Below are 27,579 nucleotides of genomic sequence, written 5' to 3'. Positions count from 1 at the left end.
GTGGGTGGTGTCACGGACGTAGGTAGGGAGTTCCTAGACCAAGGGGGAGAAAATGGAGTCGAGATAGGTGGAGATAAGTTCGGTGGGGCAGGAGCACGCGGAGACAATGGGTCGACCAGGGCAGTCAGGTTTGTGGATTTTGGGAAGGAGATAGAAGCGGGCGGTGCGGGGTTGGGGAATGATAAGGTTGGAGGCTGTGGGTGGGAGGTCACCTGAGGTGATGAGGTTGTGGATGGTTTGGGAGATGATGGTTTGGTGGTCGGGGGTGGGGTCATGATCAAGAGGGCAGTAGGAGGTGGTGTCGGAGAGCTGGCGCCTGGCCTCGGCGATGTAGAGGTCAGTGCGCCATACTACAACTGCACCTCCCTTGTCCGCAGGTTTTATGGTGAGGTTGGGATTGGAGCGGAGGACTGCATGTTCTGCGAGGGAGAGGTTGGAGTGGGTGAGAGGGGTGGAGAGGTTGAGGCGATTGATGTCTCGAAGGCAGTTGGAGATGAAGAGGTCGTGGGAGGGTAGGAGGCCTTGGGGTGGTGTCCAGGAGGAGGGGGTGTGTTGGAGGTGGGAGAAGGGGTCAGTAGAGGGAGGGTTAGGCTCACAGTTGAAGAAGTAAGCGCGGAGCCGGAGGCGGCAGAAAAACTGCTCAATGTCCAAACGGGACCGGTATTCGTTGATGTGTGGGTGGAGGGGGACAAAGATGAGCCCTTTACTGAGGACTGACCGTTCGTCCTCAGTAAGGGGGCGGTCTGGGGGAATGGTGAGGACCCAGCAGGGCTGGGTGCTGCTGTCTCCTCAGGAGCTGCTGGCTGTGGAGGCAGTGGGCGGAGCAACGTTGGCGTCGGCTGTGGGCAATCCGACCCCACCACCAAAGACATTTTTTCCCTCCCCACCCTTATCTGCTTTCCGGAGGGACCACTCTCTCCGTGACTCCCTTGTCCGCTCCACACTCCTCTCCAGCCCCACCACACCCGGCACTTTTCCCTGCAACCGCAGGAAGTGCTGCACCTGCCCCCTCACCCCCATCCCAGGCCCTAAGTAGACTTTCCACATCAGGCAGATGTTCACCTGCACATCTGCTAATGTGGTATACTGCATCCGCTGTTCCCGTCGTGGCCTCCTCTACATTGGGGAAACCAAGCAGAGGCTTGGGGACCTCTTTGCAGAGCACCTATGCTCGGTTCGCACTAAACAACTGCACCTCCCAGTCGTGAACCATTTCAACACCCCCTCCCATTCCTCAGATGACATGTCCATCCTGGGCCTCCTGCAGTGCCACAATAATGCCACCCGAAGGTTGCAGGAACAGCAACTCATATTCCGCTTGGGAACCCTGCAGCTCAATGACATCGATGTGGACTTCACAAGCTTCAAAATCTCCCTTTCCCCTACCGCATCCCAAAACCAGCCCAGCTCGTTCCCGCCTCCCTAACTGTCCTTCCTCCCACCTATCCCCTCCTCCCACCTCAAGCCCCACTCCCATCTCCTACCTCCTAACCTCATCCTGCCCCCTTGAACTGTCCGGCCTCCCTGGACTGACCTATCTCCTCCCTACCTCCCCACCTACACTCACCTTTACTGGCTCCATCCCCGCCTCTTTGACCTGTCTGTCTCCTCTCCACCTATCTTCTCCTCCATCCATCTTCGATCCGCCTCCCCCCTCCCCCTATTTATTTCAGAATCCCCTTCCCCTCCCCCATTTCTGAAGGGTCTAGGCCCGAAACGTCAGCCTTCCTGCTCCTCTGATGCTGCTTGGCCTGCTGTGTTCATCCAGCTCCACACCTTGTTATCTCAATTTACTACATCAATCAGGTTTGCAGTGCAACACACTCGCGCAAAGTGGAAATTTCATATCTGAATATCTAAGGCCCTGTTCTTTGCAGACAGAATTTATATATGTTGAGCCAGTTTCAGTTCAAAAAAATAGGTGACTGCCATTCTCTAGGCCACTCCTCAAGGCACTGACTGGACTAATCAATCAACTTGCCTAGTTTTAATTTAAATAAGGCTTTACAGGTTATTGTCAGAAATCATCTGGTGCTTCTCCATGGCAATGCCTCCACCAATCAGAGTGCACCTGCCACCATCAGCACTCCTCCTCATATCGTATAAAATGTTATTCCCCTTTACTTATATTTACTTGTTCTAAATGCCCTGATGAGCACAAGACAAAGTTTTGGCAAAACATGTCTTTATTTTTCAGCAATACCCAAGAGTCATACCACCAGCCAACCGAGGAATTTTGGAAGATTGTAAACAATCCAACTATTAACTGTGCCGCTAAGATCTTAGGATGCAGGCCATTTTGTCCTAAGGCTGATCCGTCTTTAGGTCTAACAGTTGTCCTCGCATAATTCTCCCCAGTGATATTGTTCTTTAAGTGCTAAGTCTTTCTATCATGAAGACAGACAAAAAATAGTGTTCGAATACCTGCACAAACCTTTACTTATTGTTTTTAGTATTACTCGCTAGCTTTCTTTCATATTCTACTTTTAGCATTTTATCATGTTTTTAGTTTACCTTTACTGGCTCTTAAACTCTGCTCAATCTTCTGACCCACTTCCACTCTTTGTATATTTGTCCATATTGTCTTCATGGACCCACATTTCTCCCTTTTAACCTGAATATGAAATTCTATCCTGTGGTCATGGTCTCCTGGAGACACCTCTTTGCCATAAGATTATTGCTTAATCCTGTCTCATTGTCCATTACCAGGTCCAAGTTATTTTGCTTCCTGGTTGGCTCTAGAACATACTGCTATAGGGAACTGACCTGAAAACACACAAACAGATTTTCTAGGCTACGTTTGCCAATCTCATTCTCCCAATCTACATGTAAATTAAAGTCTTCCATAATGATTACAGTTCATTTTTGACAAGCCCCACTTTTTTTTTTCCCCTCACATGCACTGTCAAACTACACAGGATCAGCCCAGTGAACCTTCTCTGAATTGTTTCTAATGCAAGTATATCCTTGCTTCTGTAAGAAACACCCAAACTGCACACAATACATCAGACTAATTTCAGTTAAGGCGGGACTGATGTTATACGAGGACATGTTGAATCAATTAAGATTATACTTGCTATACAAAAGAATGAAGGGGAGGAACTCAGAAAACTGTAAAATTTTAACAGAACTAGGCAGTGTAGAAACAACAGGGATGTTGCCAATGACAAGTTGGAACCAGGGGTCACAGCCTAGGGATACCAGGTAAACCATTTAGGACTGAGACAAGGAAAAATGCTACCCAGAGAGTAGTGAGTCTGTGGAATTCACTACCACAGAAAGCAATCAAGACTAAAACAATGTATGATTTCAAGGAGGAGTTGAAATATAGCACTCGAGCCTAAAGAGATCAAAGAATATGGGGAAAAGCAGGAACAGGCTTAGATGCTCAGCTGAGCGCTGTATTAAGGGGATGAACTTGGAAGTGTGTGGGAAGATGGTGGGCTCACCACTTTCTCTTCAATGTATGCTCTCCTGTCTAGGGCACATAATATCCAGCCTCATCCTCAAGTTGAATGAGAAATTTAATTATGATTGCTCTTGATCCTTTACCATGAAGACATTCATTTAATCCTGTCTCATTACACATTACTAGGTCTAAAAGCCTGTTCTCTGGCTCGTACTTTTCATTCTAAGAAATTGTCCTGACCACTATGAATGCATTCTCCAGGCAACCTTTGCTAATTTGAATTTTTTTAAACTAAGTATATTAAATTATACTTTGCGCAGTATGTTTCCTACAAGTCTCCATTATTTCCAATTTATATTCATTCTTACAACATTGTTACTTCCTTCCTACCCATTTCTAATCACTACGTAAGCTCATTCTATATTTTAATTCTCCAGTCTAAGATCATTTGGCACTATTATACCGATCTTATCCCTTATTAGCAGAAATACCTTGCCTTCTTTCCCTGCTTTTTGTCTTTCCAAAATTCATTCATTGGCTATACAATTGGCTATGCCAATACTTATATTCATTGCTAAATGCCCAAAGGGCAGCTAAAAGTCAACCAGTGCTGTGGTTCTGGAGTCACATATAGGCCAAATTGTCCAGGAATGAAGGACATTGTTGTAAAACCCATCTATTTCGCTAATCAATGGTAGTTACAGGGTCACCATGAGGGTTACTTTTCATTTCAAATTATTATGGAATTCAAATGTCACCATCTGCCATGGTGGGATTTGACTCCATGTCATTAACCTGAGGCTCTGGATTACTTAGCCCAGTGACATTACCATTACACCATCCACTTCCCCTTACAATGACAAATACCATTAAATATTTAGGTCCTAGCCTTGGTCACACAATCACATCTCTATAATGGTTATTATACTTGTTTAATTCTAAATGTGCACCAATTCAACCATCTTATTATGAACGCTACCTGCATTCAAAAAGTCAGAAGTCACAACACCAGGTTATAGTCCAACAGGTTTATTTGAAACCACAGGCTTTCAGAGCATAGCCTTCCTCAGGGTTACCCTCCAAAAACCTGTGATTTCAAATACACCTATTGAACTATAACTGGTGTCGTGTGACTTCTGACTTTGTCCACCCCAGTCCAAAACCGGCACCTCCACATCACGTATTCAAAAAAATCCTATAATTCTGTATTTTTAGCATTTTCCCCCTAGCCTTATTAGTGCATTATGTTTATATACTCCATAACCTTCTGTCACACTCTAGTTGTTATTACATTCAACTTTACCCTGCGTTATTGTCTTGCCTTTTCTCAACTTCCCAAGTCTTGCCTCATGTGTAATCTCTCCATCGCTATTTACTTCAAAGTCTCCACTATAGCCTTAGTTATAAAATTCACTGGGACACTGGTCACAGCTCAATTTGTATGAAAACCATCCTAACAGTACAATTCCCTCTTCTCCCCTGTATTAGCATGAGTGTCTCATAGATTAAATCCCATTTCTTCCAATTCCACAACAATTTCTGAACCACACATTCAACTAAATCTTATTTACCCAATGCCAATTTTCTGGTAGCTCAGATTCAGAGGGTATCATTGGTCATTCTGCCTTTTAATTTAGCCTATTTCTGCTCAGTCTGTTCACAAAACCCCTTCCTAGTCCCATTTAACTCATTAGACCACAAAAACTGAACCCTCCACCTCCAAGTTCTTTGGCAATCTTTAATCCTGGCATAAGCAGGTAACACAGCCTTCAGAACTCCTGCTCTCAGTTGGCAAGAACAATATCCAACTCCCTAACTATGTCGCATAAAATACAAAGCCTGGGAGACTGACCTCAATTAGTCCACAGCTGAACATGAACTGCAACTGGACAAGCCACATAAATAAGTGGCTACAAAAGTAGATAAAAGGCTGACTATTAAGAGGCAGGTAACTAAAACCTTCTGATTTCCCTGAGCTTTCCACCATCTACAAAGCTGAAGTCAGGAATGCAATGGAATGTTCCTGTCTGAATGAGAACAGCTCTGGCATCATTAAAAATCACTGACACCATCAAGGGCAAAGCAACCATTCTGAATGGCACCCGCCCACAAGTACATCATGGCTGCAATGTGTACCATCTAGAAGGTGCAACCTACTAAGCCTCCTTCAAGGCATATCTCAAACATATAGCCTCAATTTCTAGAAAAACAAGCGCAGGAGGGACATGGCAACAAAGCCATCTTTTACATTCTCCATGTCACACCATCCTAATTTAAAAATAAAATATTCTTTGTTCACTGTCGCTTAGTTGAAAAAGCAAGTCCATATCCATAACCAACCATCGCCTCCGCCACACTGACTGCAGTGATTTAAGAAATCCGCTCCAAAAGGTAATACTGGATGGACAATAAACATTGACTTTGCCACTGAAGGCCAGATCCCATGAATGGGAAGGAACATAGACATAAATGCAGTAGAAGAGATTTAATATAGTTTTTTTAGTAAGAACAAGGTAACAATTCTGAAAAGAGAATGAAGATCTTTGGCTTTCTTTCACTAAGGTAGACTATACTAAAAGGCAATGCAATAAAGTCAAAGATTATGATAGGGTAATTAGTGATGCATAACTTACACTAATCAAAGAAGTGCTAAGAAGAGGGCACCAATTTAAGATCAAGTCAAAATAATGCTTCAAATAAATTTCTTTTAAAAATAATTAGAAAAAATAAAATAATTAGGTTTCAAAACATTAACACTTATTTGGGAGGCTAAATGGCTTGCTTCTGTGACAGAGCATTCCATGGAGGGGAAAACAAGACTTCTGTAATATTGGTGACTGACCTTGACTCTGTGAAAGTAAAACATGAATACCCTGTGTGATGCATTAACTTGGAAAAGACAGAGTAAGTTTGAGGTCAAAACAGCTCCAACAAAAACAAACCAATATAAAAGTACACCTATAGGGCAGGTGACACTTATGGAAGAAGACAAACGCTCCATCCTTTTGCCTCGTCTTAAATGAGATGTGCTTGCTGAACAGATTTGCTCCTTACAAAGAAGAGACATTCACCATGATTTATTTTGTCGAACAGTATACAGGATGCTGAATTTTTTTCCCAAAGCTTTGAAATTTGCTCTTAATTCTTCAGTATGCATTCCCAACTTTTCCTCAAATTCTCTTCACATCTCCCTCGGCATCAAAGCCATTGCTGCACCTTCTAGGATGCACTTTTGGCCTTCTCAGACAGGACTGGCAAATTTATATCACTCCAAGGAAAGTTGGAGTTGCACTGTCAGTCAGGGATACACAAAACCCCTTTCTGTAAAGAATATATTGTCATTATCTTCCCAAATCAATTATACTCATGTACTATCAAAGAAGTTTCCTTCCTACAATATGGTTTCAAGTGATCATTCTGCACATGAGACTGGTGCTGAACATCAGCCAATAATGCTGAGTTTGACTCTGTCTTGAAATTTGCGTCCTTTCCAGCAGGAATCAAGCTGAGTCTTCCCTTCTAACATCGTGGTGTTAGCATCAGGCCTGAATAATAACCACTGCCAATGGTCAGGTCAGCTAACTTAGGAATTAAATATGGAATCTCTTTAGTCCACACTGTTCAGTTTCACACTGAACTTAGTTACTTAGTGACCCGATATACTTGACCACTAGTGTCCTAATATTTTCAAGAAAATTCAAATCTTACATAAAATCAAAAATAAATTAAAAATATTTGGGAAAACACTCTTTCAAGCAAATGTATTTGTCAGCTATACGAAATACCATTGTACTTCTACTTTTCATTTCACTGATCTTTTATAGTAAATTTCATTTTCTCTGAATTCTTCCCCCCCATCTCAAAAATAGAAATTAAATATTTTTCAGGTACCTCCAGAACATTTGGAATGATGTCCCTCTCGCATTGCTTTAAAAATGTGTCTTTATCAAAGCTTGGGTCAACCTTCAGAATTTCTGTCAGCACCTCTGACATTTCAGTCTTAGAAAACAGCCCCCCTGGGAAACAAAACAAACAATCAGCTCAAGGCCTGTTTGATCAAAAACAAGACAATGATCTTGAAATACTTCCAACAAATTAGTTGAAAAGCTGTGGTTGCAGCCTTTCAAAGGTTCATGCATTCAGAGCAAAAGCAAAATGTCAAAAGTTTCTCGTCTAGACAAGACTGCAATTCAAAGTATGATAAATAATGCCACTACAACTCTCACTTTATTTGGAAGCAACCTATCCTTACTTACTGAGGACATAATTAATCTGCTATGTATTATGCCTAAATATTAAGGACATTTTGTTGTATCTTTTTAAGGCAACCAACTAAGTAGTTGAACAGTCAATCAAACGTCCCAACCCACTCCTCCCCAACATATTTGCATTTTCCACTCGAAATTGAACAGTTAAGTCTTTGTTTCTTTATTCGGTTTAATGTGTTTGGGAATTTGTTTTTTCACTGCTCTGTTTTAATCTAAATTCTCTTTGTAAATCATTGCAGGATTAAATGAGGCAGCATTAGTTACTGAACCAAGCCTGCCAGCAGATTAATCATAATAAACACCAGGGGGTTTCAATGGAAAGTGTGTGGGTTGAGACAACATCACTATAAAGCTAGCGGGTAAAAAAACACACACAGAATGGCACCCCAGGAGCAAGTCTGTTTTAAAGTCTGAAGAAGGAAACCAGCAGAGAAGAGAAAATGGCCCTTCGTCTGCAAGATTTAAGAGATTTGGTTGAAAATTGCGAATAAACATTTGCATTTGTAGGCATCAGGGATCTGGCATCTCAGTACGTATTTCAGACTACTTATTTTCACATCGTTTAATAACAACCCAGGTTAAAAGATTAGATGCACATTTGTTGCTAATATAAAATGAAATGGGTGGATTAATTGCAACAGGGAGGTGGATATCATCCAGAAGGATTACAGAAGATTTCATTCACAGGCGAGCAAAATCCAAAAGATCAGGATGCTAAACCATTAAACAAAATTTCCAAGCCACAGATTAAAGGTGAGGTACTGAAAACAAGAAAACAATCTGGCAGCAACAAATAATCATCATGGAGTTTTCAAGGTGTAAGCACTTAAAAATGGAAATGTCAGCTTCCTTGGTAATCAATTGCTTAAGCAGTAACTATCTGAGCCATACAGATCAGGTGCTGCTAGGATAACTTCCCCAGACTTGGATGTGTAGCTAAATGAGTGTTGCAAACAGTCCATCAGCCACAAGTTGTGAGATGGTATATTTGGCACTTACTTGAAATAGTGCAGCTCCAACAACACTCAAGGAGATCAACACCATCCAGAACAAAGCAGCTCATATGATAGGCACCCAACCACCATCTTCAACACTGATGCACAGTGGCGTGACTGAAGAGATGGTGGAGGAGCGAGAGCTTTAGATTCCTAGATCACTGGTTCCATTTCTGGGGTTAATGGGACGTGTACAAGTCAGACTCATTTCAGCTGAATCGTAAAGGACCAACATCCATGCAGGGCAGAGGCTGGTGCTGTTGACAGAGGGATGTGTAGCTATATGAGCACAGAGAAGAGGGAGTTGAAAAAAAAAAATGAGTGGAGATCAAATATGGGGTGATGCACAAAAAATATAGAAGGTAGTGTGGAAGACAAGGCATAAACAGAGAAAGGCATAAGGAAGCATGGGAGCAAGGGAGCATTGGGATAAACCTAACATAAAAGGCTTAAAAGGGGCAGAATTCTTAATGTCTACTGGACAGCTTTTTAAAAAGCCAGCACATAGCAATCCTACAAAGAGGAGTGGTGCTTAACCTAATTTTGGAGAACAAAACCAGGCAAGCAGTAGAAGTCATAGGGAGAGCATTTCGGTGATAGTGACCATAACTCAACAAGATATAAAGTGATTACGGAAAAATACAAAATTGGAACAGAATGAAAAGGGTTCTGGGTGAAGGCCAATTTTAATACAAGATAGGATCTGGTCAAAATGGACTGGGAGAAATTAAATGTACATCAGTGCAGTGAGACACATTCAAAAGAGCGATAAAGCCTATGTAGGGGCAACACAGTCATACAATTGTATAGCACACACAAACAGACCCTTCGGTTCAACTCATCCATGCTGACTAGATATCCCAAATTAATCTAGTCCCATTTGCCAGCATTTGGCCCACATCCCTCCAATCCCTTCCTATTCACACACCCATCCAGACACATTTTAAATGTTGTAACTGTACCACCCTCCACCACTTCCTCTGGCAGCTCATTCCATAAACACATCATCCTCGGTGTGAAAACATTGCCCCTTAGGTCCCTGTTAAATCCTTCCCCCCTCACTTTTGGACTCCCCTAATCTGGGGAGGCAACCTTGCCTTTTGACTCTATCCATGCTCCTCGTGATTTTAGAAACCACTATAAAGGTCACCCCTCAGCCTCTGACACTCCCGGGAAAATAATCCCAACATACTCAGCCTTTCCCTATAGCTCAAACCCTCCAATCCCAGCAACATCCTTGTAAATCTGTTCTGCACCCTTTCAAGTTTAACACCTTTCCTATTTAAGGGGAGATCAGAATTGAATGCAGTACTCCAAAAGTGGCCTAGCGAACTCCTGTACAGCTACATGACATCCCAACTCCTAACTCAAAAGCACCGACCAATATAGGCAAACATATCAAAAGCCTTCTTCACTATCCTGTCGATCTGCGACTGCACCTGCAAGGAACTATGAGCATTCACTCCAAGGTTTTTTTGCTCGGCAACAATCCCCAAGACCCTACCAATAAGGGTACAACTCCTGCCCTGATTTACCTTACCAAAATGCAACACCTCACATTTATCTAAATTAGAAGTCCATCTGTCACTCCTCAGACCATCTGAGCATGCTCTTGTAGGTAGGAGAAATCTTGAATGTCGAGGAATGTACAAGATTGGATAAGGGAAGAAAGATTACACTAGATATCTAGGGCTAAAAACAGTAGAAGACGTAGAGAAGTATAGAAAGCATAGAAGGTTCCTTAAAGAATAAATTAACAAAGCAGAGAGGGGACATAAAAAAATGCTAGTGGGTAAAATAAAAGGATAATGCAATTAAGTATCTAAGTACATTAAGGCAAAAAGGATAACCAGGAAAGAGCAAGGATATTTAAGGACTAACGTTGCAAATAATGCATGGAGCTGAAGATGTAGGTGAGGTTTTAAATGATAACCTTGTATCTGTCCAGAAGGATGGTGGATATCTGCAATCCAATGCCTGCGAGAGCGGTAGTCGCAGGAATTATTATGTTTATGTAGTATTTGGATGATTTTTTGAAATGCCATAGCAAACTAGACTATGGCCAAGTACTGGGAAATGGGGTAAGAATAGATAGATATTTAATGATTTGTGTGGACACAGTAGGTAGAGTCTAAATCGCTAAGGACCTGGGTAAAAAGCACAAGCAATGAACTGCGGCACAGAATGAATGAATAAACATGTCTCTTTAGGAGAAACTGCCCTTTTTCATTCACTGTTCTAGAAAATTTCACTGATACAGAAATCACTAGTAACGCACACAAAAAGGCAAGTGAACAAATGGTCAATAAGAACAAATCTCCAGTGGTTTAGAAAAACAACCCAGTGAAGTATGTTGAGCAATGAGTTTCATATCAGGATTCCACTGATGTCACAAACTTGCTCCTAACCATCATTCTTCTAGGCTACAGCATCACTGTACTTCTGATGTTTTCCAGACCATCACACTGCATAGCTTGCATTGATACATTCGGTCTTATAATTCTGTTTCAGTCACATGAATTGCATAGAGTCAATGTAAGACCACTTTAAAGCTGATTCTGACCCATTTATATCTACTGCAGCTGAGGCACTGAGTCACACAAAATTCCGTGATTTTCTTTTCGGAATGTATCCATTTTATGAAATACAACTATTGATTTGAAAGAATGTCTGGGCTTTCTGATTTAATCATGAAACACCCCGTGACTTGTCTTCCATTTTCGTACATACAGTGTAACACAGAGTCAGCAGTATAACTCTAATCAGTTGGCCTCAAGTCATTTAAATACGGTCCAGTCTAAAAACCCATTATCTGTAGTATGATGATTAAAGACTTGTAACACGGTCTTGGACATGTTATTTTATACAAAAAGAGAGTTACGTGTTGCAAATGAAGGAGAAAAGCCATCAAAGCTTCTTGTCTTGCACTCATTAGTGCAGATACAAGAGCAGCAAATTTCAAAGAGAATGACAATTTAACCTGCAAGAGAAAAATGGTTAGCGATTGGACTCCTGGTCAGGGAATTGTCATTGGGAATGTGCCAAGAAACAAGTATCCCTCGTCTTTTGTTTAGTTGAAAACGCACAATGCCTGGGATTTGTTTTGTTTACAAGGGACATATGAATTTATGTAATAGAGTTCAGGGACATTGGTTTCCAGGTCTTGTAACATATGTTTAGATTTGAGAAATACAACTTGTCACCCACAGTTTTCCATCCCAGCTACGAAATTCCATGAAACATTAACTGAAATTTAACTAATGATCCATCTTATCTTCACTAAGTCCCACTCCTCTGCCACTGGTCTTCTCCCTAGACCACAAGGCGTCAACCTAAAAATTCCCTGCCCTTGCTCAAATCTGTACAACCTCATCTAGCTCTAGGCTGACCTCACTTACACCCCATCCACCTCCAATGGCAGTCTTCAGATATAAAAACCACACACGACTCATTCCCTAAAATTATCAGCCTCTAAAAACTTTCAAAATGCCGCCTGAAACCTAAGCAAAAGCAAAATACTGTGGATGCTGGAGATCTGAAATAAAAACAAAGTGCTTGAAAAATTCAGCAAGTCTGGCAGCATCGGAGGGGAGAAAAACAGATAGTGTCTTGACACTAATATACTTCTTTAGAACACGAGAATCTATTATGCTCAATGTCAACTCTTTCTCTTTCCACAGATGCTGTCACAGCCGCTGAGTTGCTTTAGCACTTTCTACTTGAAATCTACCTGATTATTGATTGATTTATTGTCACATGTACTGAAATACAGTGAAAAGCTTTGTTTACAAGCAGTACAGGCAGATCTCAGCAAGCAAAGGACATATAGATCAAAAAGACTTAGAGGCATACAGGTTACATTATTTGAGGCTACAGTCCATTCAACATCTTATAACGGCCGGTAAGAAGCAGTTCCTGAACCTGCTTGTGTCTGTGTTCAGGCTTCCGTAGCTTCTGCCTGACGGAAGAAGTTGGAGGAGGTCATTACCAAGATGTGATGGGTCTTTGATGCTGTCAGCCGCCTTTCCGCGGCAGCAAGCCGTGTAAATAGAGTCCATGGATGGAAGGTTGGTTTCCGTGATGGTCTGGGCTGCGCACACCACCTTCTGTAGTTTCTTACGGTCCTGAGCAGAGCAGTTGCCATACCAGGCCATCATGCATCCGGACAGTATGCTTTCAATGGTCCATCTGTAGAATAGGCGAGGGATCTTATGGACATGCCAAATTTCCTGAGCCACCCGAAGAAGAAGCATTGTTGTGCCTTGTTGACTGTTGCATTTACATGGGAAGTCCAAGACAGGTCGTCGGTTATCGTCACTGAGGAACTTTATGCTCTTCACTCTCTCAACCTCAGTTCTGTTGATGTAGATGGAGGCGTGTTCCCCTTTTTTTCTGAAGTCGATGATCAGTTCTTTAGTTTTGTCGATGTTGACAGACAGATTGTTTTCGTTGCATCATATCACCAAGCCCTGTATCTCCCTTCTGTATTTTGATTCATCGCTGTTAGATGGTGTTGTCAGCGAACCTGTAGATAGCGTTCATTCAGAATTTGGGAACACAGGCATAGGTGTGCAGGGAGTACAGTAGGGGCTGAGGACACATCCTTGGGGACCTCCAGTGTTGAGTGTTATTGTGGAGGAGGTGCAGTTACCTATGGGTCACTCACCGTTTCTTAACTTATCTTTTACAACCTCTGAACTATTAACTTGCTTGTGAAATGAAACATATCGCATAAATGCAAAATTGTTAGAAATTCAGGTTGGGATTGGGGTAACAGTGAGAAACAATGGTTCAGATGGCAAGCTACTTATTTTCACCTTGTATCCTGCTATTTGGAAGTGAAGCTGTCACTTTGGTGTAGTCTGCTTTATCACATTCTGATGTGACATTTAACTGAATCACTTTTAATAATGCATTTCCTTCTGCTCCAAACTCCAGTGAAAGAGCATGCATATTTTTACTTACCTATCAAATCAGTGACTTTGTCTGTTATGGCTCTCGATGCTCTAATCAATGCGTTGTCACTTTCATCATATTTCATCTTCATTTCAAAGAACCCTGCAAAGAAAAATTAGAAAAAGCTGCATTTATATTACCATCTAAAACAAAGCAAACTCATCAGATCAATTGTCAGGCATTGTATATTTTGTGTTTTGATGGCAAGGAGTGCTTACTGTTAAAGACAACGTTATTGTCCTTGAATTCCTTCCACTGCTGGTACCATTTTGAATCCTTATGCAGCACCATCCCCATAGCTTCTCTATAAAGAGAACAATTGAGATTGCAAATGTCAAATCTGAGCATGACTGACTGTTGAACATAAACTAATATCATTGATTCTAGGAATTTATTTTAACCTAAGTGATGAATTATTTGCAATTTCTCATCAATAGCTCCATTGATGGTTTAGTTTGGAAAAAAATCAGTGTGAAATGCACCATACAGACCCTTTATTCAAGGTCACAAATAATATCCTCTATGGTTGCATTTACATTCATGTCCCTCCGAATAACGTCTCTGCTGCCTTTTGACACCATTTTGCTTTCCTCCAACAATTTTTTATTCATTGCCATGTGTACAGCACTCTTCCATTCATATCTTTTCCCTAAATGATGAAAGCATGCATTCCTCCAATGCCTTCCCCATCTAAACCTACTTGATCAACACTGGTATAGCCCGGCACTCTACCTTGGTCTCATCTATTTGTTATACATATGGTCCTATAAAAATTATCCAGAATAGATTGTGTATGTAAAATGTGGACATCCATCTTTAAACTTCCCACTTCTATTTTTATCTTGCAGTCAACTTCCTGTTTGACATTATCTAACACGAACCCAATTTTTTTTTCCAATTTTAAAAGTAAGCTAAAGGGAAGTCAGCTCTTTTGGCTCTAGTCACAATGTACTTGCATCTTAACTACCTTGACTGCATCTTAGAAATCCAGTGTTTTAGAAACTTGCTTGATCTTGAGCTAGGCTTCATGCACTGATTTGTCATCTAGACCATCTTCTTTCACTTTGCAATACCAGCTGCCTGCGATCCAAGCTCTTTCCATAACCCCCAGAACTCTAATAAGTCTCTTCACTACTTTGCGGGTTGATTTCTGTTGCCCGACCTGTCCACCTGTTCTTCATCTTGCACAATTTGAAACTGATCACAGAATCTGACAACATGGTAGGAGGCCATTCAGTCCACCACATCAGAAAGAGCTAACCCAATCAGTCCCACTCCACTAATACTATCTATAACCCTGCCAACTGCATCTTCAAAAGCTTATTCAATTCTCTTTCAAAAGTTACTGCTGAATCTTCTATCATCCTTTCATGATCTTATTGAATGGTTCAGAGGTTTCTAAAAACACTCCTATCATCTGATGCAAAATTTCTGAAAATGATACCCCATCTTCCCCTTGGTTTATAAGCTCCTGCATTGCTTTTATATTTGGACCATTCAGCTTTTATTGCCTCTTTGTACATTTTCAAACAAAAGTACAATGCTTCACATTTACTGTATTAAGTATAATTTTCCATGTGCCTGGACATTTCAAGCAATGACCTCCTGAAGTCTGCAATCCTCCTCACAGTTTACAATTACTGTTTTACAAATCATGCCACTCTGTCAACTACCATGCTTTTGTCAAAATGATCTTCAATTTCCTTTCTTGCTTTGACTTCAAAAAATCTATTTTCACTTTTCATCAACTATTCTTTCATCTTGTTCTCTATTCTGCCTGTGTCATGCTGAGTCCATTTTCTTCTCCTCAAAATGCTGAGACTGTACAGCTTGCACAAAGCATTCTATATAAATGTAAAGTGCTGTCTGTGTGTGGTTGTTGAATGACAGCAGACTGAGTTCAGCTGTTATGACCTCATGGCTGACTGAACTGCTGAAAAGCCACAATCTAAGTTCACAAATGATGAATGGTCATCTGGATAAGTAACCAGAGAATGGCTGTGGCCTGGAGAAAATTAGCACTTTAAGGCAAGGGAGTAAAACAAATTGAAATAAAGAACTGCGGATGCTGTAGATCTGAAACAAAAACCGAAATTGCTGGAGGAACTCAGAAGGATTGGTAGCACCTATAGAGGGAGAACAGACTTCATGTTTTGAATCCAGTGACCCTTCTTCAGAAGGGGACTTGAAACATGAACTGTTTTCTCTCCACAGATGCTGCTAGCTCTGCCGAGTATCTCCAACAGCATATTATTTTGTCTGAGTAAAATAAATTGTCTTGTTCAATACCAAAATATCACATACTCATTTGGTTCAAATATTTTTTCTTGTGTTTTATCATGTGAAAAGTCAGTTCGTTTCCTCAGCAATGATGGTGACCGGTAGGTCCCACTCCGGCCGAGAGCACTCTCATCTAGCTCCTTCTTTACGGATTCAACACTCTGAAGAAAGCAAAGCAGTAAAGTTGATATCAGTCAGATAGTCAAATTATAAGCTAACAATTCTGTACCCATCATTACGTTCTACATTATATCACCTAGTTTACCATGAAAATGGCATCTTAAACAGAACCACACATCAACTGAATGTTGAAGCATTTTTCCTTTTTTAAAAAAGGATGCATTTATTGCAGTGTAGGGAGAAAAACTGCCACATTGACACAGTTGCATTACCATGGTGGCTCAGTGGTTAACACTACGGCCTCACAGTGCCAGGGATGTGGATTCACTTCCACCCTCAGGTGACCGTCTGTGAGAGTTTGCATATTCTCTGTGTCTGTGTGGGTTTCCTCCCACAGTCGGAAGCTGTGCAGGCTAGGTGGATTGGCCACGCTAAATTACCCATCATGTCCAGGGATGTGCAGGCTAGGTGGGTCAACCATGGGAAATACAGGGTTACATGGATAGGGTAGGGATGCTTTTCAGAGCATTGGTGCAGGCCAAATGGCCAGCTTCCACACTGTAGGGATTCTATTATTCTATGAACGTAACACTGGTCCACTGGATTTTCATACATGAAGAATTTAAAAATATTCACCAGGCTAGATCTATTTTCTTTGTGCTTTTGCCTACCACAGTGTATGCCCAGGACAGTTGATTTCCACCCTTGTGACTCAATACATAAATTTCACAAATACAGTGAGCAGAGATCTCCCACTTCGTTCATCCAGCTCTAGGTCTGATTTTCAATAGCCATCAGTGACGCAGCAAAGTGGTTTGCTTCAGACTCCATCCGGAGATATTCTTTTCAACATCTTTTCCTGGTTGCTGAAGAAGCTACACAAATTTGATTCAACACCAATATTTGGCAACAGAATTCTACCTGCACATTGACTCAAGAGGGGGCCCTCTTGTGGCATATGGTAGCATTCCTATTCCTGAACTAGGAAGGCGAGGTTCAAGTCCCACCTGCTCAAGAGGTGTGTAATAACATCTGAGGTTCATTGGAAAAATAGGTTAACTAAATTTTGGAGGAACACAGTGAGCAAGGCAGAATCAGAGGAGCAGCAAAGTTGACGTTTTGGGTTGGGACTCTTCTTCAGAAATGGGGAGGGGGAAGGAAGCTCAGAAATAAACAGAGAGAGTAGGGGTGGGGCTGGGGGAGGTAGGTGGAATGGTGATAAGGGAGTGCAGGTAGGGAGTGGTGGGGATTGATCAGTAAGTTGGGAGGGGCAGATAGGTGGGAGAAAAGATGTGTCAGGTCGAGGCGGCGGCCAGGGGTGGGGAGATTTTAAAACTTAAAACAGTTCATCAATTTTACAAACACCTTTCACCTCAACTTCAAGTTCACCTGGACCATCTCTGATACCTTCCTCTCCTTCTCCATCTCCATCTCTGGTGACCATCTCGAAACTGACATCTATTTCAAGCCCACTGACTCCCACAGCTACCTGAACTACACCTCCTCACACCCACCTTGCTGCAAGAATAGGATCCCCTACTCCCAATTCCTCCGCCACATCTGCTCCCAAGATGGGGCGTTCCACTCCCTCACATCTCAGATGTCCTCCTATTTCAAGGACCATAACTCCACCCGCCCCAGCTCTGGTGATCAAAAATGCCCTCAACCACATCTCGTGTGTCTTCTGCACCTTTGCCCTCACATTCCCTCACCCAAACAAAAATACAGAATCCCCCTTGCCCTCATATCACCGCACCAACCTCTGCATCCAACGTATCATTCTCCGCCACCTACAATCCGACCCCACAACCAAAGAGATATTTCCCTCCCCACTCCTATCTGCCTTCCATAGGGACTGCTGTCTCCGCCACTCCCTCGTACACTCCCCACTCGCCCTTCCACCCCTGGCACCTTTCCCTGCAACCACAGGATGTGCTACACCTCCCCCCTCACCTCCATTCAAAGCACCAAACAAACCTTCCACATTAGATAGAGGTTCACCTGCACGTCCATCAATGTGGTCTAATGCATCCGCTACTCCCGATGTGGCCTCCTCAACATCGGCGAAACCAAGCAGAGGCTCGGAGACCACTTTGTAGAGCACCTGCGCCGTGTTCGTGACAAATGACGACACGTTCCAGTCGCGAACCATTTCAACTCCCACTCCCTGGGTGCCATGTCCAACCTGAGCCTCCTCCAGTGTCACAATGACACCACCCGGAAACTGGAGGAGCAGCACCTCATATTCCACCTCAGAAGCCTACAGCCTGATGGCCTAAACCCGAATTTCACCAGTTTTAAAATCTCCACACACCCGGCCTCATCCCATGTCCAACCCTCCCTCTCATCCCCGTCTCCTTGACCTGACACAACATGTCCATCTTCTCTCCCACATACCCACTCCTCCCACCTCATTGACCAATCCCCACCACTCCCTACCTGCACTCACCTATCACCACCCAACCTACCTTCCCCAGCCCCACCCCTCCTCTCTTTATTTCTGAGCTCCCTTCCCCCTCCCCATTTCTGAAGAGGAGTCCTGGCCCGAAACATCAACTTTCCTGCTTCTCTGATGATGCCTTACCTGCTGTATTACTCCAGCTCAACACCGTGTTATTTTGGACTCCAGCATCTGCAGTTCTTGCCATCTCTAAATAAATTTTGGGGCGGCACACTGGTTAGCACTGCAGCCTCACAGTGCCAGAGAACCAGGCTCAATTCCAGCCTTGGGTGACTGTCTGTGTAGAGTTTACACATTTTCCCTGTGAAGCGGTGGTGGATTGGTCATGCTAAATTACCCATAGTATCCAGAGACATGTAGGTTAGGTGGATTAGCCATGGAAAATGCAGGGTTACAGTGATAGGGTGAAGGGGTGAGTCTGGGTAGGATTCTCTTCAGACAGATGGTGTGGACTTGGTGGGCTAAATGGCCTGTTTCCACACTGTAAGGATTCTATGACTCTTGTCCACACTACGTGCTTGACTTTGAAAAATGGAAGCCAACTAGCATAGGTCTCACGCGGGACAACAATCAGCATTGCCAAAAGGACTTCAGTCAGTTAAGAAGCCCTCTATCTTCTCAAGACAGCTAGGAATGAGCAATATACGTAACTGTGGTAGCAAAGCTCAAATTTCCCAAAAATGAGTAACAAAATGTTTGTCCGGCAGGTGAAACTTTAGAGGTAGTGGTATAAGCATATAGCCCACTGATGCATTTGTGTGAATTCCAGAGACTCCAGCACACAGTTCAGGCTAATGTCTCAATGTTGCATTGAGTATTGCCACACTGTATGGGGTGCTGTCAAAGATCCCATACACTACTGAATGGAGAGCAAGAGAATTTTCCCTGGTGCCCTGGACAATATTCACCCTTCAACGTGTATCAATAAACAGATGATCTCGTGATTATTACACTATTGTTTCAGAGAACTTGCTATATTTCAATCAAATCAGTTTCTGCAGCTCACAACATTATCATGATTACACTCAAAAAGTACTGAGTTTGTTGTGAAGGGCTTTGAGACATCCTTAAGTTATAAAAGGTGCTATGTAAATGAAATTTATTTCTTTTACTCCTGGTCCACTGATACATGGGTTAAATATGCTAAATATCTTAGTGAGTCCTACGGTACTCCTGCAATTGGTCACAGATTTGGTAAGTAAATACTTAGCTTGGAGACCTGTTGCTGATCACTATCCTTTGACTCTTCCAATGTATGGATCATTATATAGAGCACGACCTCTGGCACAGCTATGATGGGGGAGGCAGTGGGATATTTCTTTCCAGACAAAGATTATTTTAGGAAGATTGTTCTCCTCAATTAGAGGCCCACTGGTGGCTAGTCAGGCTTACCCATGACCAGCAATGCTGCTACAGTTGAAGATGTAGTAGATGCTGAGCTTCCTCCTTTTCTCTTTCATGCTGACTCTTTTTTCATGATACAAGAATCAACAGCACTCCCAATTTAGCATCTCCAAGCATCACAATTTATGGCTGAATTTCCTACTGGCAATGGTCAATGTGAAATGCAGAGGGACTTATTTCAGGGAATATGTGCAATGTTTGCTTGGAACCCCTTTTCTATTCATCAATGGTCTGTTCTCCATACATCACATCCAACAGATGTGAATGAGACAGACAGAGAATGATCCTACAGTAGTTGTAACTATATGATTTTTCTCCTTTGTTCTGATACAAGATGGTGATAACAACATCACTACGACCCTGTGGAATCCTGTCCTGTTCCCAGCAGGCCATCAGAATGGGAGTCTGCTATGTAGGCAACAGAGATAACATGCTTCAATGCTTTGAATGGAAATCCATTGAACTCCAAGAGTTGGACTCTCATGCAGTTCTTCATGGCAGTTGATGCTACAGCTAATAGCAGTATCATGCACTGTTCACTCAGGGCTGGTGTGTTTCAAAGTGCTCCAACTGATGATTAAGGACTGACTCCTTGTCAACGTGTAGTGTCTTGCCATCAGTTCTCAGATTGTAGTGCTTCACGGAAGTGTATATTACCAGCAGTGTACAGTAAAGTGTTTTCCACAGGTACAATCAACCAGGCTGTCATGGCCAATCCTGGAATTGGAATCATCATGGATGACAGTTTTTTCCTTGGGAGGGGCATTCTGGAGGAGTTCATGAAGATCAGTGTAGATGTATTTTCATCAGCTGGGTCAGCCTTCAGAGTTGGAATATAAATGCTGATGAAACTTGCAAACTTTTGGAGAGACACAGGACATAATCATCTGGAATGACCCAATAGGCAGACCTGAAAGTTTAATAGCTGCAGTTTCCTTCACCTTGAAGTTAACGTCTAGGAGGCATTGTTTAGCTTGAAGTCTACTTAATCAATACAGGATGCAGCCAGAATGCTGTCACACTGCCTTGCTGAGAAGCAGACCTCACTCAGGGCCACTTTATCGATGCCTAACCTGGCTGATTCATGAGCTACCCAAGGTTTAGTGATGTTGGGAGTAACTTATGACTAGAATTATCAATTGTTCTCAAGTTCCAGTAAAATAAGCTCCAGAATGTTTCTTCTTTTTCCCACCTTTTGAATCAAGGTTATAAGTTTGTATTATTTTTCTGCTGCCAGTTTGGTCTTATTAAGATATTGCATCTAGGTGGTGGGAAGCATTGTTTAAGCCATCTGTTTTAGGCCCCTCTCCAATTCAGGAGCCAGCATGGTTGTTCTTCAAAAAGGTTGCTTGGTCTCGCAGGATGCCACTGAGTGATGTCATCAAAATTGAACAAAATCCTCAGCAACTGCATGCATGATGTTAACAGTGACATCTTACCCCTCCACTATTTGTGGCCCTTTCCCAAAGCTATGGGACTTGGTCTTGTGCTTCAATTGGCACGGACAATTTTTTTTTTCCCCCTTCAGGTCTGTGCAGTATATCATTAAGGAGAAGTGCAGTACACTAACTGACCTCACCCTTTAAGTCTACAACTCAATTGCTGTGCCCCAGCAAACCAGGACAACAGCAATGTCTTTAAGCCTTAGGGTTGGATTCAGCATTACCTTCTCCAAGGGCATTACCATCTAAGGCTCAAAGGGACCTTCCTTCCCTTGCTATTTTATCCAGACTTGGTATACAAAAAAAAAAATTATATTCCATACAATATGGTGCAGTTTGGAATCATTCTGCTCTGGCCATTATCCTGGTCAAGGAAGGCATCCATCCAGGTGATGTCATGACTTTTATTTCTTAATTTATTTTTGACCATCAGGTTTTTTTTTAATTTATTCTTTCGTGGCAAGTAGGCAACACCAGCAAGGCAAATATTTGTTATCCATCGCTAATTTGAATTGCTTGCCCAGCAATTTAAGAGTGAACCATATTGTTGTGGATCTGGAGGCACAAAAGCACCAGACTACATGAGACACTTTTTTTTTTTAATGACAATTGATAATAGCTTTATGATCATCATCAGACATTTCAACTCCAGATTTATCAATTCAAATTTCACCAGCTACTGTGATTAGTTCTGAGACAACGTGTCAAGGTATGGTGCTTGGAGCCAGCAATGAAAGTTAGGTGTAGATGGGGGCCATTGATACCTGCCCATTGTAAAAATAGTATGCAAGAGAACACAATGGAATAACAACGACGACATCAAACTGTGCAGTGGTAATGCCTTCATGGTATGGGGAGGATGGGTGCAGGGGAAGAACGAACAAAAAAATCTTCTAATGGTCGAACAACCAATATTGAAGTGAACACTGTAACTAGTACTGACAGCATCAATAACACCGTGAATAGTCAACCAAAAGGAGCGCCTTTTCTCTTTCATCAACACAATGGGCTCTTGAATAGATCTTACCGGATGCAACTCGATACTTAAAGTCATCGTGTTATATAGTACGGAAACAGATCCTTCAGTCCAACCTGACATCCTAAACTGATCTCGTCCCATTTGCCAGCTTTTGGCTCATATCCATCTAATCCCTTCCTATTCATGTATCCATCCAGATGCCTTTTAAATATAGTAATTGTACCAGCCTCGACCACTTCCTCTGGCAGCCATTTCATACAGGCACCACCCTATGCGTGAATAAGTTGGCCCTCAGGTCCCTTTTACTTCTTTCCTCCATCACCTTAAACCTATCCCCTCTAGTTATGGACTTCCATACCCTGGGAAAAAGACCTTGGCTATTCACTCTATGCCCCTCATGGTTTTATAAACTTCTACAAGGTAACCCCTCAGCCTCTGGTGCTCTAGGGAAAACAGGCCCAGCCTATTCAGTCTCTCCCTATTGCTCAAACTGTCTAACCCTGGCAAAATCCTTGTAAATCTTTTCTGCACCCTCTCAAGTTTAAGAACATTTTTTACTAAAGAGACCAGAATTAAATGCAGCATTCTAAAAGTGGCCTAATCAATGTCCTGGACAGCCACAACATGACATCCAACCTCCTAAGGTCTCACCAATGAAGCCAAGTGTGCCACACGCCTTCTTCACTACCCTGTCTACTTGCAACTCTACCTTCAAGGAACTATGCACCTGAATGCCTTGGTCTCTTTGTCCGGCAACACTCCCCAAGGTCCTACCATTAACTTTATAAGTCCTGCCCTGATTTGCCCTACTTCACATTTATCTAAATTAAACTGCATCTGCCACTCCTCAGCCCATTGGCCCATCTGATGAAGGACTCATTGTACGCTGAGATAACCTTCTTCACTTCTCACTCCTCCACCAATTTTGGTATCATTTGCAAATTTACTACCATATCTACTATAGTCACATCCAAATCATTCATATTAATGACGAAAAAGCAGTGGACCTAGCACCGATCATTACAGCACACAATTTGTTAAGGGTCCCCAGTCTGAAAATCAACCCTCCACCACCACCTTCTGTCTCCTATCTTCAATTTTGTATCAAACTGGCTAGCTCCCCCTGGATTCCATGTGATCTAACCTTGCTAACCAGTCTACCATGTGGAACCTTGTCCAAATCCTCACTGAAGTCCATATAGACAACATCTACTACTCTGCCTTCTTCAACCTTCTTTGTCACTTCAAAAAACTCAAACAAATTAGAAAGACATGACTTCTCACACACAAAGCCATGTTGACTATCCCTAATCAGTCCTTGCCTTTCCAAATGCATGTTAATCCTCTCTCTCAGAATCTCCTCCAATAACTTACATATCACTGAAGTCTGGCTCACTGGTCTATATAGTTCCCTCGCTTTTCTTAAACACCTTTCTTAAATAATGGCACATTAGCCAACCTTCAGTCTTCTGGAACCTTACTTGTGGCTATCAAGGATACAAATATCTCTGCAGGGCACCCAGTAATTTCTTCCCTAGCTTTCCACAAAGTTCTGGGATACACCTGTTCAGGTCCCAGGGATTTATCCACCTTTATGCATTTTAAGACATCCAGCACCACATCTTCTGTAATATGGACACTTTTCAAGATATCACTATTTATTTCCCCAAGTTCTCTAGCTTCCATATCCTTCTCCACAGTAAACACTGAAGTAAAATGCCGTTTAATATCTCACCCATCTGTCAATTGATCTGTTCATTCACCGGAATGACGTGTATGTGAATGGTAGTTCTTTCCATAGCCATAAATTTACTTTACTAGAGTGACAAGGCCCAATTCCTCGGTTCATGATTTCTCCAAAAACTGGGAACGGAAATACACTAGCAAGTTATTAGCTCGGAATCTGTGCGACATCAGGCAATTTAGATATTTCAAGTGACTAATAAATCAGTCTTGAGCCTCGATAGTTTTGGGAAGCTGTTGAATCACAGTTGAGATTTCCTAGTGAGAACAGATGCAGGAACCACAATACATTTGCCCCTCTCTGAGGGCTAAAACTTGGGAAAGCCAACTCTAGTTCATTCTGCTGCCCCAGATGAAAAATTAGACAGTCAAGACTGAGAAGCATGCAGATTACAAAGTGCAGATGGATGAGACCACCCACCAACTTCACTTGATCCAGAGATAAGTTATCTTGTAATGGAGTCAATTGATTCCCTTATTTCAAAGAACACTCATTGCATTTCATAGTTTCTTTTAAAATAAATATTTGAACAGTGCTGATAATATCGCTTTTAGCCACACAACCAATTCTCAACAGATATTAAGCAAATTACATTTAATGATCAATGCCTAGGACAAGAAACAAACTTCATGATGGCCACTGAATATCACAGACAGGAATCAGTCACAATGTCATAACATATACTGACAGAGTCTCTAGAAAATCAAAGAGGCTGGGATGTTGCAAGATGACCAATGTATGTCAGTTCCTGTAGAAGCACATTCTAGATGACATTGTGCCCTTATAGATAGAACGGTCTCGGAACATCAACTAGTTCTATAATGGCAGGCTATATTTTGCTGGTTCAACTTTATTGCTTCTCTACACCAACATTTCAATCCCCTACCAGCTCAACTCACAGCTCAGTTCAGTGAGCTTAGATATGATGATGTATTGGATCAATGGGGAGCGTTAAAAGTGAATCAGGCTAACAGAAATGCTGAGTGGATTTTCAGTAGTTTCGTGGAAATGATTTGGCTAGGCACTAGACCACTAGGGACTGCATGCAGGCTATCCCTACCTTTATAGAAAAAGCAGTGCAGGAGGTAAAACAACATTTTCGTGTACTTTTGAGTTGATCTGTATCTGCATCACAATGCCAGCAAACATTCAGGAGCCACTTATACCTCACCAAAGATAATAAAATTTCTATGACATACCCCATTTTGACTGTGACTATTTTTGTATCCAGCCTTCGTTTGCTCCACCATCAGCCACATATCTGCTATTAAAGACCCCTGATGTTCACTGCCCTCTCTTTCAAGACTTGCCTTTAAAATCCATCTTTCAAACCAACCATTCCTCCCAAGAAAAGTTGCTTGGAGCGAATGTCAGCCATGGCTCATTCCGTATGTTCTCTCCTCAAGTTATAAGCTTCTGGGTTCCATTCCAAAACTTGAGGACAAATATCATTGCAGATACTCCATTGCAGAGAAAGCAATGCATTGTCAGAGATGTCAGCTTTCAGAGGAAGCATTAATTCAAGGCTTTATTTGAATGGTCAAATGGATGTAAAGTAAACCATTGCACTATTTCAAAGAGGAGTCAGGAGTGATCCTCAGTTCCTGATTAATACTTATCTATCAATCAACATTACAAAAATGTTATTTGTTCATTATTACATGACTGTTTTTGGGTGCTTGTGGTGTACAAATTAGCTACAAATGTTCTAAATTACAACCATGACCACACTTCAAATGTACTTCATTGATTGCAAAGCACATGGAAACATGCAGCTGTCTCAAAAAGCCCAAACTAAATGCTAATATTTCTGATTTTATCCATGGTTTTGATTATTTCTCTCTGAAATATCTTTGGTTAATTTCTGTATGAATGGAACAATGTTAATTTTAGTTGCTGTTAAGGAACCAATACCAAATGAGAATAGAATATCTAGAATTTTTATAGAATTCCTACAGTGTGGAAACAGTGCCTTTTTTTGGAGGGTGGGTTGAGGGGGGTGGATGTTGGAAAAATTTCACTGAATTCACAGGACTTAAACTTCTCAAACTAAACTGCAGGTTTCTGTTGCGATCCCATGTCTGATTGAGAAAAGTACATTTTGACTGTAGTGAAGCAGTTATATCTGTCAGGCCTTCATGGATAAGATCCAGTGTTTAACAAGTTGACACATAACCGCCACTGGTGTTGCAAGAACATAACCGAAATACCAACACTAGCCTTTACCAATATATGTAGAGGACACAAACGTTAATTCAACATGACAAACGAGTTCAAATTGAAAACAGCTCCTCACATTTAAAGAGATCATTAGTCACCCCCAGTCCATGACTGCGTGCAGGAGCCATGTGGTATACTGCAGAAACTAGGAAGCTGCCTCCAATGTCAAATTTATGAGCTCTGCTGGAAAAGGTAAGTCTTCCAGTCTGAGAAACATTCACTCAGCATCACAGTCTGTGTGTCAATTGTATCTGTGTACACATGACTGTATTTGTTGGAGGATATTCCAACCAGACTGTTCACAAGCCTCTGCTTCTGATTGAAGATTTACTTAAACACAAACCATACCAGCTTTTGGTATTTTGCATCAAACAGTATATGTAAACACACCAACTAGAATTCCACAGGTAACATCACAAAGAGTTTAAAGAACAAATAATGTCCTAAAACAACACAATGTACCACATCCTAAACTTTCTAAAATATAGCAAATGTTAATGATTTTGCAAGTATTTGTTAATTGATTTTGCTGAACATTTTTTTTCAAGGGCAATGCTTCATTAAGGGGTGATAACAGTCTTGAAGCCACTACAATTTCCTAGAGTCATAATTTTACTGAGTATAACTGAAAAAAAAAATTGTCGATGTTTTTCAATTTGCACTCATCAGGACAGTTAAGAATACCAATGAGGGGGGAAACACCGATACTGCATGAGAAGAGTGTACCAATTGGTTATCAGGTGGGCTGTGCTTAGTACACGTGTTACTATGGAGAGAGAAGCAGTTAATGATGACTTAACTGCCAGATTTACTTAAGTTTTATTGTTAACTTTATTGTGTAACCACATTTCAGTTTCAATCTGCAACCCTATGACAAGGCTTTAAACATAGATACCTAACTTGTGGCGTGGCCTCACATTCCACTACCCAAGACCAACTTTTACGTACTTATAGAATCATAGAAAGCCTACAGCGCAGAGGCCATTTGGCCCATCGAGTCTGCGCCGGCCCTCCAAAACAGCAACCCACCATAGCGCCATAACCTTGCATTTACCATTACTAATTCACCTAACCTGCACATCACACAAAGTACACGGCAATTTAGCATGGTCAATCCAGCTATTCTGCACATCTTTGGACTGTGGAAACTGGAGCACACAGAGGAAACCCATGCAGACAAAGGGAGAATATGCAACTCCACGCAAACAGTCGCCCAAGGGTGGTATCAAAACCAGATCCCTGATGCTGAGGCAGCAGTGCTAACCACTGTGCCACCTTGCTGTCCATTTACATTTCTTTAT

The 27,579-nt window shown here is 41.9% G+C and overlaps 2 protein-coding genes across 2 annotated transcripts in view; one reads left to right on the top strand and one right to left on the bottom strand.

Moving 5' to 3' along the window:
- The window catches only part of LOC125486439 (signal peptide peptidase-like 2B), a 16,581-nt gene extending 14,315 nt beyond the window's left edge, over positions 1–2,266 (top strand). The window contains exon 4 of the mRNA XM_048613903.1: positions 2,198–2,266. Coding sequence (XP_048469860.1) covers positions 2,198–2,266 — 69 coding nt within the window. The remainder of the gene's footprint in view (positions 1–2,197) is intronic.
- Positions 2,267–2,327: 61 nt separating this feature from the next.
- timm44 (translocase of inner mitochondrial membrane 44 homolog (yeast)) overlaps positions 2,328–27,579 on the bottom strand; it is a 37,482-nt gene continuing 12,230 nt past the window's right edge. The window contains exons 6-10 of the mRNA XM_020521802.2: positions 15,933–16,069; positions 13,847–13,932; positions 13,638–13,730; positions 7,301–7,425; positions 2,328–2,387 (exon numbers count right to left, since the gene is read on the bottom strand). Coding sequence (XP_020377391.2) covers positions 2,328–2,387; positions 7,301–7,425; positions 13,638–13,730; positions 13,847–13,932; positions 15,933–16,069 — 501 coding nt within the window. The remainder of the gene's footprint in view (positions 2,388–7,300; positions 7,426–13,637; positions 13,731–13,846; positions 13,933–15,932; positions 16,070–27,579) is intronic.

The sequence above is a fragment of the Rhincodon typus genome, chromosome 29 (genome assembly GCF_021869965.1).
Source record: "Rhincodon typus isolate 14 chromosome 29, sRhiTyp1.1, whole genome shotgun sequence".
Classification (NCBI taxonomy): Eukaryota; Metazoa; Chordata; class Chondrichthyes; order Orectolobiformes; family Rhincodontidae; genus Rhincodon; species Rhincodon typus.
Note: the sequence above shows the minus strand (reverse complement) of the source record. Positions and strands in the feature narration are given on the sequence as shown.